At 53.9% G+C, this 13,667-nt stretch overlaps 1 protein-coding gene across 1 annotated transcript in view; it reads left to right on the top strand.

Moving 5' to 3' along the window:
• Positions 1 to 13,667, top strand: part of COL5A3 (collagen type V alpha 3 chain) — a 36,057-nt gene that overhangs the window by 16,454 nt on the left and 5,936 nt on the right. Inside the window, exons 28-60 of the mRNA XM_090289522.1 lie at positions 28 to 81; positions 227 to 334; positions 781 to 834; positions 3,315 to 3,368; positions 4,228 to 4,272; positions 4,491 to 4,544; positions 4,665 to 4,709; positions 5,086 to 5,139; positions 5,238 to 5,291; positions 5,383 to 5,436; positions 5,572 to 5,679; positions 5,849 to 5,938; positions 6,193 to 6,246; positions 6,977 to 7,084; positions 7,171 to 7,278; positions 7,351 to 7,404; positions 7,957 to 8,010; positions 8,660 to 8,767; positions 8,844 to 8,897; positions 9,080 to 9,133; positions 9,244 to 9,297; positions 9,436 to 9,489; positions 10,013 to 10,120; positions 10,762 to 10,815; positions 11,069 to 11,122; positions 11,411 to 11,464; positions 11,760 to 11,813; positions 12,009 to 12,116; positions 12,268 to 12,321; positions 12,818 to 12,871; positions 13,047 to 13,154; positions 13,407 to 13,460; positions 13,541 to 13,576. Coding sequence (XP_090145648.1) covers positions 28 to 81; positions 227 to 334; positions 781 to 834; positions 3,315 to 3,368; positions 4,228 to 4,272; positions 4,491 to 4,544; positions 4,665 to 4,709; positions 5,086 to 5,139; positions 5,238 to 5,291; positions 5,383 to 5,436; positions 5,572 to 5,679; positions 5,849 to 5,938; positions 6,193 to 6,246; positions 6,977 to 7,084; positions 7,171 to 7,278; positions 7,351 to 7,404; positions 7,957 to 8,010; positions 8,660 to 8,767; positions 8,844 to 8,897; positions 9,080 to 9,133; positions 9,244 to 9,297; positions 9,436 to 9,489; positions 10,013 to 10,120; positions 10,762 to 10,815; positions 11,069 to 11,122; positions 11,411 to 11,464; positions 11,760 to 11,813; positions 12,009 to 12,116; positions 12,268 to 12,321; positions 12,818 to 12,871; positions 13,047 to 13,154; positions 13,407 to 13,460; positions 13,541 to 13,576 — 2,214 coding nt within the window. The remainder of the gene's footprint in view (positions 1 to 27; positions 82 to 226; positions 335 to 780; positions 835 to 3,314; positions 3,369 to 4,227; positions 4,273 to 4,490; positions 4,545 to 4,664; positions 4,710 to 5,085; positions 5,140 to 5,237; positions 5,292 to 5,382; positions 5,437 to 5,571; positions 5,680 to 5,848; positions 5,939 to 6,192; positions 6,247 to 6,976; positions 7,085 to 7,170; positions 7,279 to 7,350; positions 7,405 to 7,956; positions 8,011 to 8,659; positions 8,768 to 8,843; positions 8,898 to 9,079; positions 9,134 to 9,243; positions 9,298 to 9,435; positions 9,490 to 10,012; positions 10,121 to 10,761; positions 10,816 to 11,068; positions 11,123 to 11,410; positions 11,465 to 11,759; positions 11,814 to 12,008; positions 12,117 to 12,267; positions 12,322 to 12,817; positions 12,872 to 13,046; positions 13,155 to 13,406; positions 13,461 to 13,540; positions 13,577 to 13,667) is intronic.

The following is a 13,667-nucleotide window of genomic DNA, read 5'->3' as shown; positions in this document are numbered from 1 at the left end:
CTGACCTCTGTACTCTCTCCCATTCAGGGAGAGGATGGCTTCCCAGGCTTCAAGGGTGATGGGGGGCTTAAAGGTGATTGGGTAAGATGATTTCCAGATAAGGGGTTGTATGGGTTCTGGGGACTTGGGGAGAACAAGGAGGGGGTGAGTTGGGGCTAAGATAGAGGACTGGAGGGAACAATAGTGACAAAGGGACTGATATCAGGGCCTCTCCTTTCTACTCCAGGGGCACCCTGGACCCCCAGGTCCCCGAGGAGAGGATGGTCCTGAAGGGTTTAAAGGACAGGAAGGGCTGCCTGGTGAGGAGGGGCCCCTAGGCTCAGCTGGGGAGAAGGTGAGTGGACCTTAATCAACCCCTCCAGTCTACCCTCTGGCTTCTCATCCTGTGGTCACAGTGTCCCCCAGCCTTTTGCCTTCTGTCTTCTGCCTTCTGCCCTTTTTTCTCCAACATCAGGAGACTGCTGCCCTCATGATCTCCTTTAATTCCTTGGCTCAGCATTACAGAGCAATTCCATGCACATTATCTGTTTTTTATGCCCATAACCACCACACACAACGGGCATTCTCATCCCCGTTTTGCAGACAAGGAAACTGAGACTTTTGGAACGTTTAAATGAGCTGCCCAAGGACAGGCCCCTATCAGGCAGGAGCCAGGACCTGAAGCCATTTTTGCCTGAATCTCACCTTGCTGCTTCTTCCACCATGCTCCAGCCATCCTGCCCTTTCCCTTCTGGCCTCCGGGTTGCAACTTCTGACCTTCATTCCATAATCTCTCTACAGGGCAAACTTGGGATGCCAGGCCTCCCAGGTTACCCAGGACGTCCGGGCCCTAAGGTAAGAAGCTAGCGTGCTGAAGGTGGGCAAGGGCAGGGTTCAGAGACTGATTAACCTCTGGGGTCTGGGCTGTGGTCCGGGAGGTGAGCTATCCACCCCATGGGTGGATAAATAGCATAAGATATGGGCTTTGAAGACAGACAGACATGGGCTCAAACCCCCACCCATTAGCTGATATGTGATCCTGGACAAGTCACCTCTTGTTTGCTAAGTGACCCCAGGCAAGTCTCTTGAGCCCATTTTTCAGTTGCACAATGGAGATAACAGTGGTATCTGTTTCATCCATATGATTATAATAATGGTGATTTCTATAATAATAAAATTATAGAATCCTTATTTGGTGTGATTGAAATTGGTTCAAACACAGTAAGGAAAATAATCATAAAAATATATTTCTTACATATCTTGAATTAGTTATAACTTATAATAAAAAGTACTTACATAAAAATGTCTATTGCTTGCCAATATTTTGATGAATGAGGCTACTGATTAGACATGTCTTTCTGCCAAAGCTACACCCACATTGCATCACTAATGATTTATGGTTTTTCTTGCTGTAAAGTGGAGCAGAAGTATAAAGACAGCCGTGAAGATATCTTAGTGTAGAATCCTCTCAGAGTTCCATGGTTTTGCCCTCTCAATCCAGCACAGTTGTCTTGCCCATGTCCAATTTGACAGCATTTTTTTAAATTACTTCCTTTTATATTCAATATTTTCCATTTAACTTAGACTTGATAGACATCTTTCTTTTCCTTTCTACATCTCATTAGTTTTTGTAAACTTTCACTAAGTCACACGACTCCAATAGCAAGGGCAACTGACATAATTAGGTTTGGTAATAAACTCATGGATGTTAAAGCAAAGCCACCAAGCCAAGACTGGTCAGTGTGTCTTGGGCTTCGAGCAATGCATTATAGGAGGCATGGCATGTCAGTTCAGTTGAGGTCAGTATCTTAGTTAGCTCAGGCTGCTATAACAAAAATATCCTAGACTGAGTGGCTTAAACAAGAGAAATTTATTTTGTGCAGTTCTGGAGGTGGCTGTCCGAGATCAGTATGGGCTCTTCCTGGTTTGTAGATGACTGTCTTCTTCAGGGAGGGAAGGAGAGAGAGAGGGAGAGGGAGTGGAAGAGGGGAAGAGAGAGAGAGAGAGAGAGAGAGAGAGTGAGAGAGAGAGAGAGAGAGAGAGAGAGAGATCTAGTCTGATCCCATTAATGAGGGCTCCACCAATGTGACCTAATTACCTTCCCAAGTTCTCACCTCCAAATACCATCACACTGCTCTGATCAGGTGGCTAAGTTGGTTGGAGTATACACCAAAAGTTTGTGGGTTTGATTCCTGGTCAGGGCACGTGCCTAGGTTGCAGGTTCTGTTCCTGGTCAGGGTGCATATGAGAGGCAACCAAATGATATTTCTCTCTCACATCAATGTTTTTCTCTCTCTCTCTCTCCCTTCCCCTCTCTCAAATCAATAAACATACCCTCAGGTAAGGATAAAAACAAACAAACAAAAAACAAATACCGTCACACTAGGAATTAGAGCTTCGGCATGTGAATTTTGGTGGGGGCCTATTCAGTCCACAGCAGATAGTAATAATCAGAAATAACAATGACAGCTAACATTTCTTGAGCACTTACTATGTGCCATGCACTGTGTATAACTCTTTCTACACTTTATCTTATTTAAGTCTCACCAAAACCTTATGAGAGAGATACTGTGGGCCACAAACAAGGAGACTGGTCCTCAGAGGGGCTAAGCCATTTTTCCAGGGCCACACAGTAGTGGATCTGGGATTCAAAACACAGTGGGGGCGAGGAGGGGGTATGAGAACCTGTGACGTCTTCCTCCTTCTTCCTCCTGGTGGAGGGAAGATGCCTCTGAGATGGGCAGAGCAGGATGGACTAGAGTGGGTTAGTTAACAAACATTGAGGAAGCACCCACTACATGCCAGGCAGTGGGGAATAAGACCAGAGCAGTGGGGAAAACAGATGTTGGATAAGTATGCAAATGAATAAGGTTTTTTCAATATGAATATTATAGAGAAAACGAAATAGGACAATGTGATAGACAGAGAGTGACTCAGAGGGTGTGGTGGTCAGGAAGGTGGCAGAGAGCCAGATGTCTGCATGATATCTAAATGGTGAGGAGTAACTGGCTCTGTGGGGAACTGAGAGAAGAGCATCTCAGGCAGAGGGAGCAGCCACTGCAAAGGCCTTGGGGCAGGAGGGTGTTGGTGTCTTCTGAGCAGCACTCAGGAGGCCAGAGTGGCTGGAGTGGAGTGGGCAAGGGGGAAGAGTGAGGGGAGAGGAGGGCGGAGGACTGTTCTGGAGGAGGCTGGGGCTGGAGGGACAAAAGAAGCTTCTGGAATCAATGGCCTGGAAAGGCCTAAAAAAATGGGGTGGTTGAATGGAGTGAGGGGGCAATGCTGCTCACCACACACACTCCTCACCCCATCTCTTCTCTCTGGTACTCTCTACTCAGGGATCTACTGGCCTTCCTGGTCCCCTGGGACCATTAGGAGAGAAAGGAAAGCGGGTGAGTGGTGATGGGCAGGGGGAGGAGGGCAAGGCTTATGTGGGGACAACATGCTGTGCATGACGGCACATGGGCCCCGGGTATCTGTGGAAGCACTTGGCGCACACTTCTTCCTGTGTGCAATGCAGGGCACACATAGGTGGCCCCACCCAGCATTATGGCACAGGTGCCTATGTGTACATGTGTGCATGTGTGTCCCATGTGCCTCTCAGTGCAAATTAGATAGGGTCTGGGTGCTGCAGCTTGTGGGCCTGTGACTGAGTGAACAGGACATGAGCATGCACTTACATTGTGTGACTGTGACATGAATGTGTGTGAGGGACATGTTCATGTGTGTGAAAGAATATGAAATATACAAGTATGTATTTCTGTGTACATTGCATGACTGTGCATACACACATGCATTTCTTTGCTCTGTGTGCATTGTTGCTGTGTAAATGGACATTGTGTATATGTGCATGAGTGGATGTATGTGCTGTGTTTATCAGGACTGAGTTCTCACATAAATCCATGCATGTATGTGTTTACATTCAGTGTACAGGTGTCCAAGGAATGTATTGCATGAGTTCCACATGTCAGCCTGAGCATGTCACAGTGGTGTGCAGTCATGTGTGCCTACTGTGTAGCTATGATAAATAGGTGTCATGTGGGCAAACATGCTTGTATGTGTGGATCCTGTAAGTGCAATCACACACATCTGTGATCTTTGTGTGGCTGTGTGTGTGTGTGAGTGGAAGGCTTGTGAATAAATGGTGGCAGACATCTTTCTAAGTCTGTGATGGGGAGCTTCTGTGTGTCTGTGTCATGTGCTTGTCCCATAGCTCTCTTCTGCTTCCCCCTCCCCTGATTTATTTTCCAGGGGAAGGCGGGGCAGCCTGGTCTGGAAGGAGAGCGGGGACCACCAGTAAGAAAACGGAGAGCTTCTGCCACCCCACAGGGTCTTGGGGGGCTAAGAGAGGAGAGTTGGGGAGGTCAAGAATGGGCAAGGAAGAGAATTTGGGTTATGTCAGTGTCCCTAGTGGGACAAGAAGGGGAGTCATGGAGGAGGAGGACCCAGAGGAGTTGATCTCATGTCCTAGGCTCCCTGCCCTCACTTCTAATCTTTGCTTCTTTCCTCTTCAGGGCTCCCGTGGAGAAAGGGGGCAACCAGGTGCCACAGGGCAACCAGGCCCCAAGGTATGGGGTAGGTGGGTGATCAAACACCCCAGGCAGGCACTCTGCCCAGGCTCACCAAGTCCCTACCAGCCCTTCCAGTTGAGTTTGTTCTGCTGCTGAATCTCATTCACTCTGTCCTAGGGCGATGTGGGCCAGGATGGGGCCCCTGGGGTCCCTGGAGAAAAGGTAAGTGTGTGTGTGTGTGTGTGTGTGTGTGTGTGTGTGTGTGTCTGTTTCCAGGTAGGAGACAAATCCAGGAAGTAGGGAGACAACACAGCCTCTGAAGTCAGCCATGAGTTCAAGTTCTACCTCGGCCACTTACCTGCTGTGTGACTTTGAGCAAGTCACTTAATGTCTCTGGACCTCAGTTTCCCCCTCTAGAAAATGGGAATAACTGCAATCCCTAGCCTAAGGGCTGCAGTGGTGAATGAAATAACTTCTGTGTGCTAGGCCCTGAGTCTAGTATGCAGAAGGTACTCAATATGTGCTGGCTCATGTCATTATGTGGGGTTCAGGGGGGCCAGGCAGGAGGGATGAGTAATGACTTCTGGTTCCATTTTAGGGTCTCCCAGGCCTACAAGGCCCCCCTGGATTCCCGGGGCCAAAAGGGCCCCCTGTAAGTGAGCTCACACTGATGGGGGTGGGTGGGAGGGGAGCCAGGGAGTGGAGAGGCTCCTTACTTGTGCCTTGACTCTCTTCCACCTTGTCCCTCAGGGCCCCCAGGGGAAAGATGGGCAACCTGGGCACCCTGGACAGAGAGGAGAATTGGTGAGTGACCCCTTGACCTTTGACTCCATTAGCATCTCTATTTCTTTCTCCCACCCCCTGCGTGACACCGCCTTTTAATTTTTCTCCCCAGGGCTTTCAAGGTCAAACAGGCCCACCTGGTCCTGCTGGTGTCGTGGGTCCTCAGGTCAGGGTGGACTCCACAAGTTCCCCCAGTTTTGTACCAGTTGGGGGATATTTGGGGGGGGGAGTAGATCTCAGATAGAACCGCCCCCCCCACTCCAAACCACCTCTGTTCAAGATGGATCTTCTTCCTCTCCAGGGAAAGACAGGAGAAGCAGGACCTTTGGGTGAGAGGGGGCCCCCAGGCCCTCCCGGTCCTCCTGGTGAACAAGGCCTTCCAGGACTGGAGGGCAGAGAAGGGGCCAAGGTGAGACCCTGCCCTGTGGCAAATCTTGGCAGAGTGGCCCACAGGCTCCTCAATGGCCCCCTGCCACCTGACGGATCAGACAGCCCTGCAGGGGGCAGGCCCAGATTCATAGGTTTCGGGGAGACAACGCTTCTCTGGAGCCTGACCTTCCTCCTCTACACTCCTGTAGGGGCATGTGGGGCCAACAGGACCCCTTGGGAAGGAGGGACCACCTGGACCTAGGGGCTTACCTGGCCCCAAAGGAGTCCTCGGGGACCCTGTGAGTATCCTTTGGAGCCCTCCTGTGTCTGCCTGGCTGGGCTGTGAAGCAGAGAAGGAAATGGGGGCCTCAGAACAGGGACATGGTGACAGCATCCTGGGTGGGGACAACCATGAAAGTAAAGGAATGACCTGGAGGAGACTGACCCTTGAACCTCAGTGCTGGGAGGGGGTGGGAACTGTGAGCCCCCCAGAGTGAAGACAGGACCTGGGCCACCTGTGGGAATCTCCTGACTGAATAATCTCTTCCTTCAGGGACCCACTGGTTTGAAAGGTGACAAAGGCTCCTCGGGCCCTATTGGGGCCAATGTAAGTGCAACCCCATCTGCTGGGTGGGGACAGGGTGGAGGGACCTTGGGGTGTCTGGGAAGCTGAGCCTTGTCATTATTAAGTTCACTATATTGGGAGTCAAACAGGCCTGGGTCACAGTCAGTTCTGTCACTCACTGGACAGTCATGTCACTTGGTGGGCCTCAGTTGCCTCATCTGTATCATAGCCCACCTCATAGGTTATTGTTGAACTCAATGAGATGATTCCTCTGATACATGCTAATCCATGTGCCAGAGAACAGCATATAAAACCTCCTTTCTCCTGGAGGTTACGCTCCAGGTGGGGAGACAAGAAATCAGCAATGATGAATGTCCCAAAGCAAAGTAGTGCAGAGAGAGGGCAGCAGTTGAGCAGTTGAAATACTCTGGTCATCGAAGGCCTCCTGAGAAGGTGGCATTTGAGTTGAGACCTGAGGAGGTAAGGAAGGAATCATGTGGCTGTCTGGAGGAACAGCATTCTAGGCAAAGGGACAGCATGTGCAAAGGCCCTGAGGCTGGACCATGCCTGGCTTTTTTGGAGGAAACAGCAAGAGACCCATGTGGCTGGAGAGGAGTGAGCAGTTGTGAAATTAGGAGGAGGGGAGGGCAAGGAGGGCTCATGCTGGATACATGCTGGTAATCACATGAACTCAGTGCCGGGCAGCTTGAAAACATCCCAGAAATGAGAACTACTATTGCTACTTTTCCTGACCTCTCACCCCTGTTTTCAGGGCTCCCCAGGGGAGCGTGGTCCTGTGGGCCCCACAGGAGGCATTGGGCTTCCTGGCCAAAGTGGAAGCCCAGGCCCTGCTGGCTCCGCAGGCGAGAAGGGGTCCCCGGTAAGTGCTCTGCCCACCCTGTTCCACATGCCAGGACCCCACTCCTGCCCTAGCCCCTGACGTCCCTCCTTCTACTCCCACATCAGGGTGAACGTGGTCCCCCTGGTCCCACTGGCCAAGATGGGATCCCAGGACCCCTGGGGCTTCCAGGGCCCCCTGGAGCTGTCGGGCCTTCTGGAGAGGAAGGGGACAAGGTGAGCGTTCATGGAGAGGAAGGGGCTGGGAGTAGGGGGCCAGGGTCCTCCCTCATCCTGTTTCTTTTGCAGGGGGAAGTGGGCACCCCTGGTCACAAGGGGAGCAAAGGCAGTAAGGGGGATGCGGTGAGTGGGGGCCCCACTAGGGGGTGGGTTCTGGGGGAGGGGAGAGGAATGTGGAAGATGGGCAGGCAGTCAGAGGAGAGGTCATGGAGCTTCCTGTCTTCCTGAGCCCGATCTTGATCCCTGTTAGTAAGAGAAGCCACTCAAAGTACCTGAAATGAAGGGGCCAACTGAGTCGCCGAGGCCCCAGGAGACCAGAGTGGGTGCTGAGGCAGTTACTCTCTCCTCCTCCTCTTCTTGGTGGCACCTCATTCTCTCTGCTGTGACTCCGCGTGGGTCTCAGGCATTGCGTCTTCAGCTTCCCTTTGGAACTCCAGCCCCAGCATCAGTCCCTGGGTGCTGGTGGGACTTCTGGGGAAAAGTCCTGATGGGCTAAGCTTAGGACAGATGCCTATATCTGATCCCATCATCTGGTGCTGGAGAGACAAGGTTGGGGTGTAGGTGTGCAGCTGTGGCTTGGTGGCAGGGGGAGGGGCAGGAGACAGTGACTGACATCTCTAGTGCCACACCCCTTGTCTTGAACTTGAAGGTTTTTCAATCTGTTTTTCCCTCCAGGGCCCACCTGGACCAACAGGGATACGGGGTCCTGTGGGACACCCAGGTTCCCCGGTAGGTGCTCCTGGATTTGTGACTATCCCCTGGGTCCCCAATGGGAAGGGACAGTGTCCCACAGCTGGACTCAGGCCCAGACTCAATTCCAACCCTAATCTGCTCCTCCATGCTGACACCCAGTATGAACTCATCCCAGAATCTGACTGAATCCAAACCTCAGCCCCAAGCCTGAATCCCATTTCAGCCCTAATGCAAACACTGTTTACGACCCTAACCTCAACCCCGACTCAATCCTTATCTTCAATTTCTGCGTTAGCCAGACCCTGTCCACTCTCACCCTAACCCCAATCCTGACTCACCCTCTAATGCTGACCCAAAACCTGAGTTCAAACTGAATCTGGTCTTGGTCCCAACCTCAAACCCAACCCTAAATTCATCTCAGCCGCATCTGAACCCCACTCAGGACCTTGACCTTCATCTAAACCTGACTCATCACCCAATATCCATCTCAAGACTTTGACTCAGCCCTCAACCTCATTCCCAAGCTCTGACACTTAATCCAAACCCCCAACTCCAAACCTAACCCTGACTCTCCTTAAACTTAATCCTAACCCTGGCTCCAACCATCAACCTCACTCTTGACTTTGACCTTGAACCTATTCCAACCATTGACCTGGTTCTTAATTTTGTCTGGCCCTCCTCTCAGGGAGCAGACGGAGCTCAGGGACGCCGGGGACCCCCAGGCCTCTTTGGGCAGAAAGGAGATGATGGAGTGAGAGGCTTTGTGGGGGTGATTGGCCCCCCTGGCCTGCAGGTAGGTGCCTGAGTTTGGGGGTATGGCCTCTGGCTCTCCTCACCCTATGCCTTAATCTTGCCTCTTTGTTCCACAGGGACTGCCAGGCCCTCCTGGAGAAAAGGGGGAGGTCGGAGACGTGGGGTCCATGGTATGGACAACAGGGGAGAAGATGGAAGGGAGAGAGGAGTGGCAGGGTGAGGGTGACCATTAGATCGGTGTGGGGGGGCACCACAGGCCACATTGTCATTTTAAGGATCATGTGAGTCACAGCATCAAGGGTGGTGTTGGGGGGGCATGGGGTCACTTGATGCTATTCTGACTTTTCCACAGGGTCCCCCTGGAGCTCCAGGCCCTCGGGGTCCCCTTGGCCCTAGTGGTTCAGAGGTGAGGATTCTGAGGCTGGGGGAAGAGGTTCAAGACGTGGGGACATCTATTTCCTAAGAAGGGGTGTTGGGATCCCACAGTCCCACCTCTGCCCCTTGCTGTCTCTTCAGGGCTCCCCAGGGCTGCCTGGGGGAGTTGGTCAGCCAGGCGCTGTGGGCGAGAAGGTGAGCGAGAGGGCAGCAGCCTGCACAGGGCTGGGGAGGAACCACCAGTGCTGCTCGGGGGTGGCTGCTCTGCAGAGCCTCTTCCTGTCTGCCAGGACTGAACCTCTACTCTCCCTCCCCCCACTTTGCCTCCTGTAGGGTGAGCCAGGGGAGGCTGGAGACCCAGGACTCCCAGGAGCCCCAGGCATCCCTGTGAGTGACTGTGTCCTGTGCCCCTGCACCCATCTCAGGGAACCTCTGGCCTCCGGGCGCCTCAGGCCACCTTGACCTCTGGGCAGTCCTAAGTCACCCACTGACCCAGAACCTACAGGCATCCTGGGTTATTTTGATGACAGAGCCTTGGCAGGTGTCAGTGCTATGTACAGTCCTCCAGGTTGTGCACTGCACAAGGGTGTGGAACCCAGGGGGTGGGTGGGGCACAGATCCAGCATGAGCCCTGACTTAGGAATGAGCTGCCCACAGGGGTCCCTTTTCTAAGTCACTCAAGGGTGGCACATGGGCTGAACCCACTGTGCCCATGACCTCTAGGTAACTGGACCATCCTTATCCCTGACTCTTGTAAGTTCTAGATACCTTTGACTTCTTACCCTTGGGCAGTTTAGTCTACTCTGACCCCTGACCCCAGGAAAGTCCCGGACCACCCAGATTCCTAAATCCAGGTATGCTACCCTTGACCTCCAGGCTCCTCTGACCTCTGACTTCTCTTTCTGCAAAGGGGCCCAGGGGAGAAGTTGGTGAAAAGGGGGACTCAGGCCCATCTGGAGCTGCAGGACCCCCAGGCAAGAAGGGCCCCCCCGGAGAGGATGGAGCCAAAGGGAACTTGGTGCGTCCTGGGGAAGGTGGAGGCAGAGATGGGGAGGGGCGCTGGTGTCTACACAGACCTGCTCCCCAGCTTCCAGCTGGGTGCCCCGTCCTCCAGTGTGCTGATCCTATGAGCAACCCAGAACAAGGCCGAATGAATGAATGAATGAATCAACTTGAAAATATAGTGGATATACATTATTGTGGGGGATGAAACTTGCTTCCACGTGGGATCATTCTAACACTGTTGGGAATGACAAGGTTGAGACTGGCGCTGATGTGGGATTTGCCATTGGGCAGAGATTGAGACCCTCCTGCTGTAGTGGTGGGGCTTGGGTCAGTGTGGTGGAGCCGTGCGGGGCTCCAGAGCCTGTGGGGCCACCCGCCACCTGCTGGGGTCCCTCTGGACCAGTTCTATCTGTGAGTCCAGAGCTGGGAAGCTGCTAGGAGGACAGAGTGAGATGGCGTATGTAAGGTTCTCAGCTCAGCACCTGCATGCATTGAACTCTAGAATGTTCTCTCTACAGGGTGGGAATTTTGTGTTTTGTTCTCACCACATATTCCCAGCAACCAGAACTGTGCCTGGGCACCATTTACCTGTTAAAGGAATGAATGAATGTGCAATAATTCCCAGATGTGATTCTTTATCATTCTGTGTTCCAGGGCCCCACAGGGCTCCCAGGAGATCCAGGACCCCCTGGGGACCCTGGAGTTTCGGTGGGTGTGAGCCCTCTTCCCCCCATTGAGCCCATCGTACTCCCTAATTCTCAACCCCACTTACCCACATAGGCCCCCACTCACACCCACAGGTTTCCCCCTCACCCCCACAGACCTGGTGTCCCAATCTCCCTATTCCTATACACCTGGGTAAGGTCATTGGAACAAATAACCTTCATTATCTTCCAAGCCTCACCCCCAAATTCTCATGTGCCCTCATATTCCCTCCCAACTCTGTCCCCTGCCACTACAGGGTTTAGATGGTTCTCCAGGGGAGAAAGGAGACCCTGGAGATGTTGGAGGACCGGTGAGTGAGGAAACAGGACGGTGGTGCTGGGAGAGGGGTTGGGGCTGGTGAGTGGGTGAATTGGGGCCGGGGGTGTGAGTTAATGAGGTCACCAGGGCCCCTGCGGGGGCACTTGCTTTACCTCTGGGGCCTCACTGTGACTGTGCAGCCCGGGGGGGGAGGCAGGCGGTGGCTGGGGCTGGGTGGTGCTGGGTAAAAGGCTGTCTCTGTGTCAGAGGCCTCCTGAAACCTAGTCACACTCAACCAGCATTAGCTGATCCTACCCTGGTGCTGTTCTATTCTCCACAGGGTCCATCTGGGGCTTCTGGGGAGCCTGGCCCCCCGGGTCCCCCTGGCAAGAGGGTGAGTGATGGCCTGCCTCTGGGATGTCCTGGCTGCCCTGGCTCCAACCTTGTCCCTCCAGCCCAACAGGCCCCACTCACCCCCACAGGCCCCTCCACCCCCACAGCCTCCCTCACCCCCATAGCTGCCCTCACCCCCACAGGTTCCTCCACCCCCACATCCCTCTCACCTCCACAGGACCCCCACCTGCGCAGGTCCCCATGTATCTCCAAAGGCCCCCACTTACCCCACAACCCCCACTCACTCACACAACCTCCTATTCATCCCCAAAGGACCCCTCTGTCTCCCTTCTTAGGGTCTTCCTGGCCGCATGGGTCGAGAAGGTAGAGAAGGAGAGAAAGGTGCCAAGGTGAGTGTCTCCTGTCCAGGGAGAGGTCCCTGCCCTCACCCCTCAGCCAACAGTAGGGTCATCAGGATGGGGAGGGGCCCTGTGACCAGCACCACTGCCCAAATTTTCTCCCCCTCCCTGAAAGTTCTTGGTCAGAGGGTCAGGAGGCAGGTGTGCCCTGACTCTCGGTCCCCTCCCTGCCCCTGTCCATTTTAGGGGGAGCCAGGTCCTGACGGATCCGTAGGGAGGACAGGTCCTGTGGGGGCTCGAGGGCCCCCTGGGCATGTTGGGCCTGAGGGTCTTCGAGGGATCCCCGGCCCTGTGGTGAGTGGGGCGTGAGCAGGGGTAGGGTGGGGGTGGGATGAAGTCCTCCCTGTGTGCTCACACTTGATAATTTCTTATCGCAATTGGGAGGAGCTGATCCTGGTGTGTGTGGGGGGCAGGGTGTAGTCCTTCAATGTTTTCTTCATCCCAGGGTGAACCAGGCCTCCTGGGACCTCCTGGACAGATGGGTCCTCCTGGCCCCATGGTAAGAGACTTCTTTGTCCTTGAGGCCCTGGCACTAAGAACCACACGTCACTCAGTGACCATCTAGTGACCATGGGGGCTGATGGTCAGGCTGACCCCTCACTGACTATCTGAAGGTCTACCTGACCATGTGTGCTGTCTCTTCTTACCACCCATCTTGATGGTCTTTACTGACTGCCCACACTGACCCTCCATGCTGATGGTCTACACTAACCACAGTGACCCTCTTGACAGGCCAACTTGACCATCAGTCTTGACAGTCTACACTGACCACCACACTGACGTTCACCACTGAGTATTCACATTAGCTGTTCTCCAGCCAACCCCTCCACTGTCCCTCATCATCCCCCTCTCTCCCGAGCATCCCTGTGGTCATATCCTTCGTAGTTCCCCTTTGAAACCTGGGAAATTTCTCACTTGGCCACCCCCCAATCACCCACATGGACCTTGAGATTTTATGTTTGAGTCTCACCATCTGACTCTCGTTCTCCTTACAGGGACCCTCTGGCCTCCCAGGGCTGAAGGGAGATGCTGGTCTCAAGGGGGAAAAGGTAAGGATACCTCCTTCCATCATTTCCCTCCTTCCTTGACCTCCATTTCCTCCCTGGCCAGAGGGCTGGGAGATTGGGGTCTCCTCTACTCCCAAATGCATTACCCCAAGGCTCTAGGAGCAAAACTGCCCAACACCCCTTTTCTTCCCCCACATGTGCCTCTTTTGTCCTCCAGGGCCACATTGGATTGATTGGCCTCATTGGCCCCCCTGGGGAGGCCGGTGAGAAAGGGGACCAGGGGCTGCCAGGTGTGCAGGGCCCTCCTGGCCCCAAGGGAGAACCTGTGAGTGTGTGTCCTGCCCCAAGTGGGAAGACTGTGTTCAAAGGAGGGGTGCGTGGGGAGGCAGAGATGGGCTTGTTGGCAGACTGGGTGTTAGGGAAGCCTGGGTCTGGAAATGATAGGGCGTGTGTCTAGGGAAAATGGGGGCTCTCTCTGGGACTTGAAGGTTGGAGGCTGTGTCTTGAGGGGACTGGAGGCTTTTCTGCACCATAGAGATGAACCCTGTCAATGATGACCCTGGTGTCCTTTTTCCAGGGTCCCCGTGGTCCCCTTGGCCCTCCAGGCCACCCTGGCTCCCCAGGCGTGGTGGTGAGTATGAGGGGTCTGTGTGGTGGGGGGTCACCATGGTGAGCCAGCCAGGACTCCATTTCTCTATCTCTACCCTGCAGGGCCCTCTGGGGCAGAAGGGCTCCAAGGGGGTGCCGGTGAGTATTCCATGTTCTCTTGGGCTCCCACATTTCAGCTCCCTACCCCCATCCACTGCACCAGAACCCTCAGTACCTTTGCATTTACTCG

Source organism: Furipterus horrens, unplaced genomic scaffold, assembly GCF_987537825.1.
Source record: "Furipterus horrens unplaced genomic scaffold, mFurHor1.1.pri manual_scaffold_10, whole genome shotgun sequence".
Lineage (NCBI taxonomy): Eukaryota > Metazoa > Chordata > Mammalia > Chiroptera > Furipteridae > Furipterus > Furipterus horrens.
Note: the sequence above shows the minus strand (reverse complement) of the source record. Positions and strands in the feature narration are given on the sequence as shown.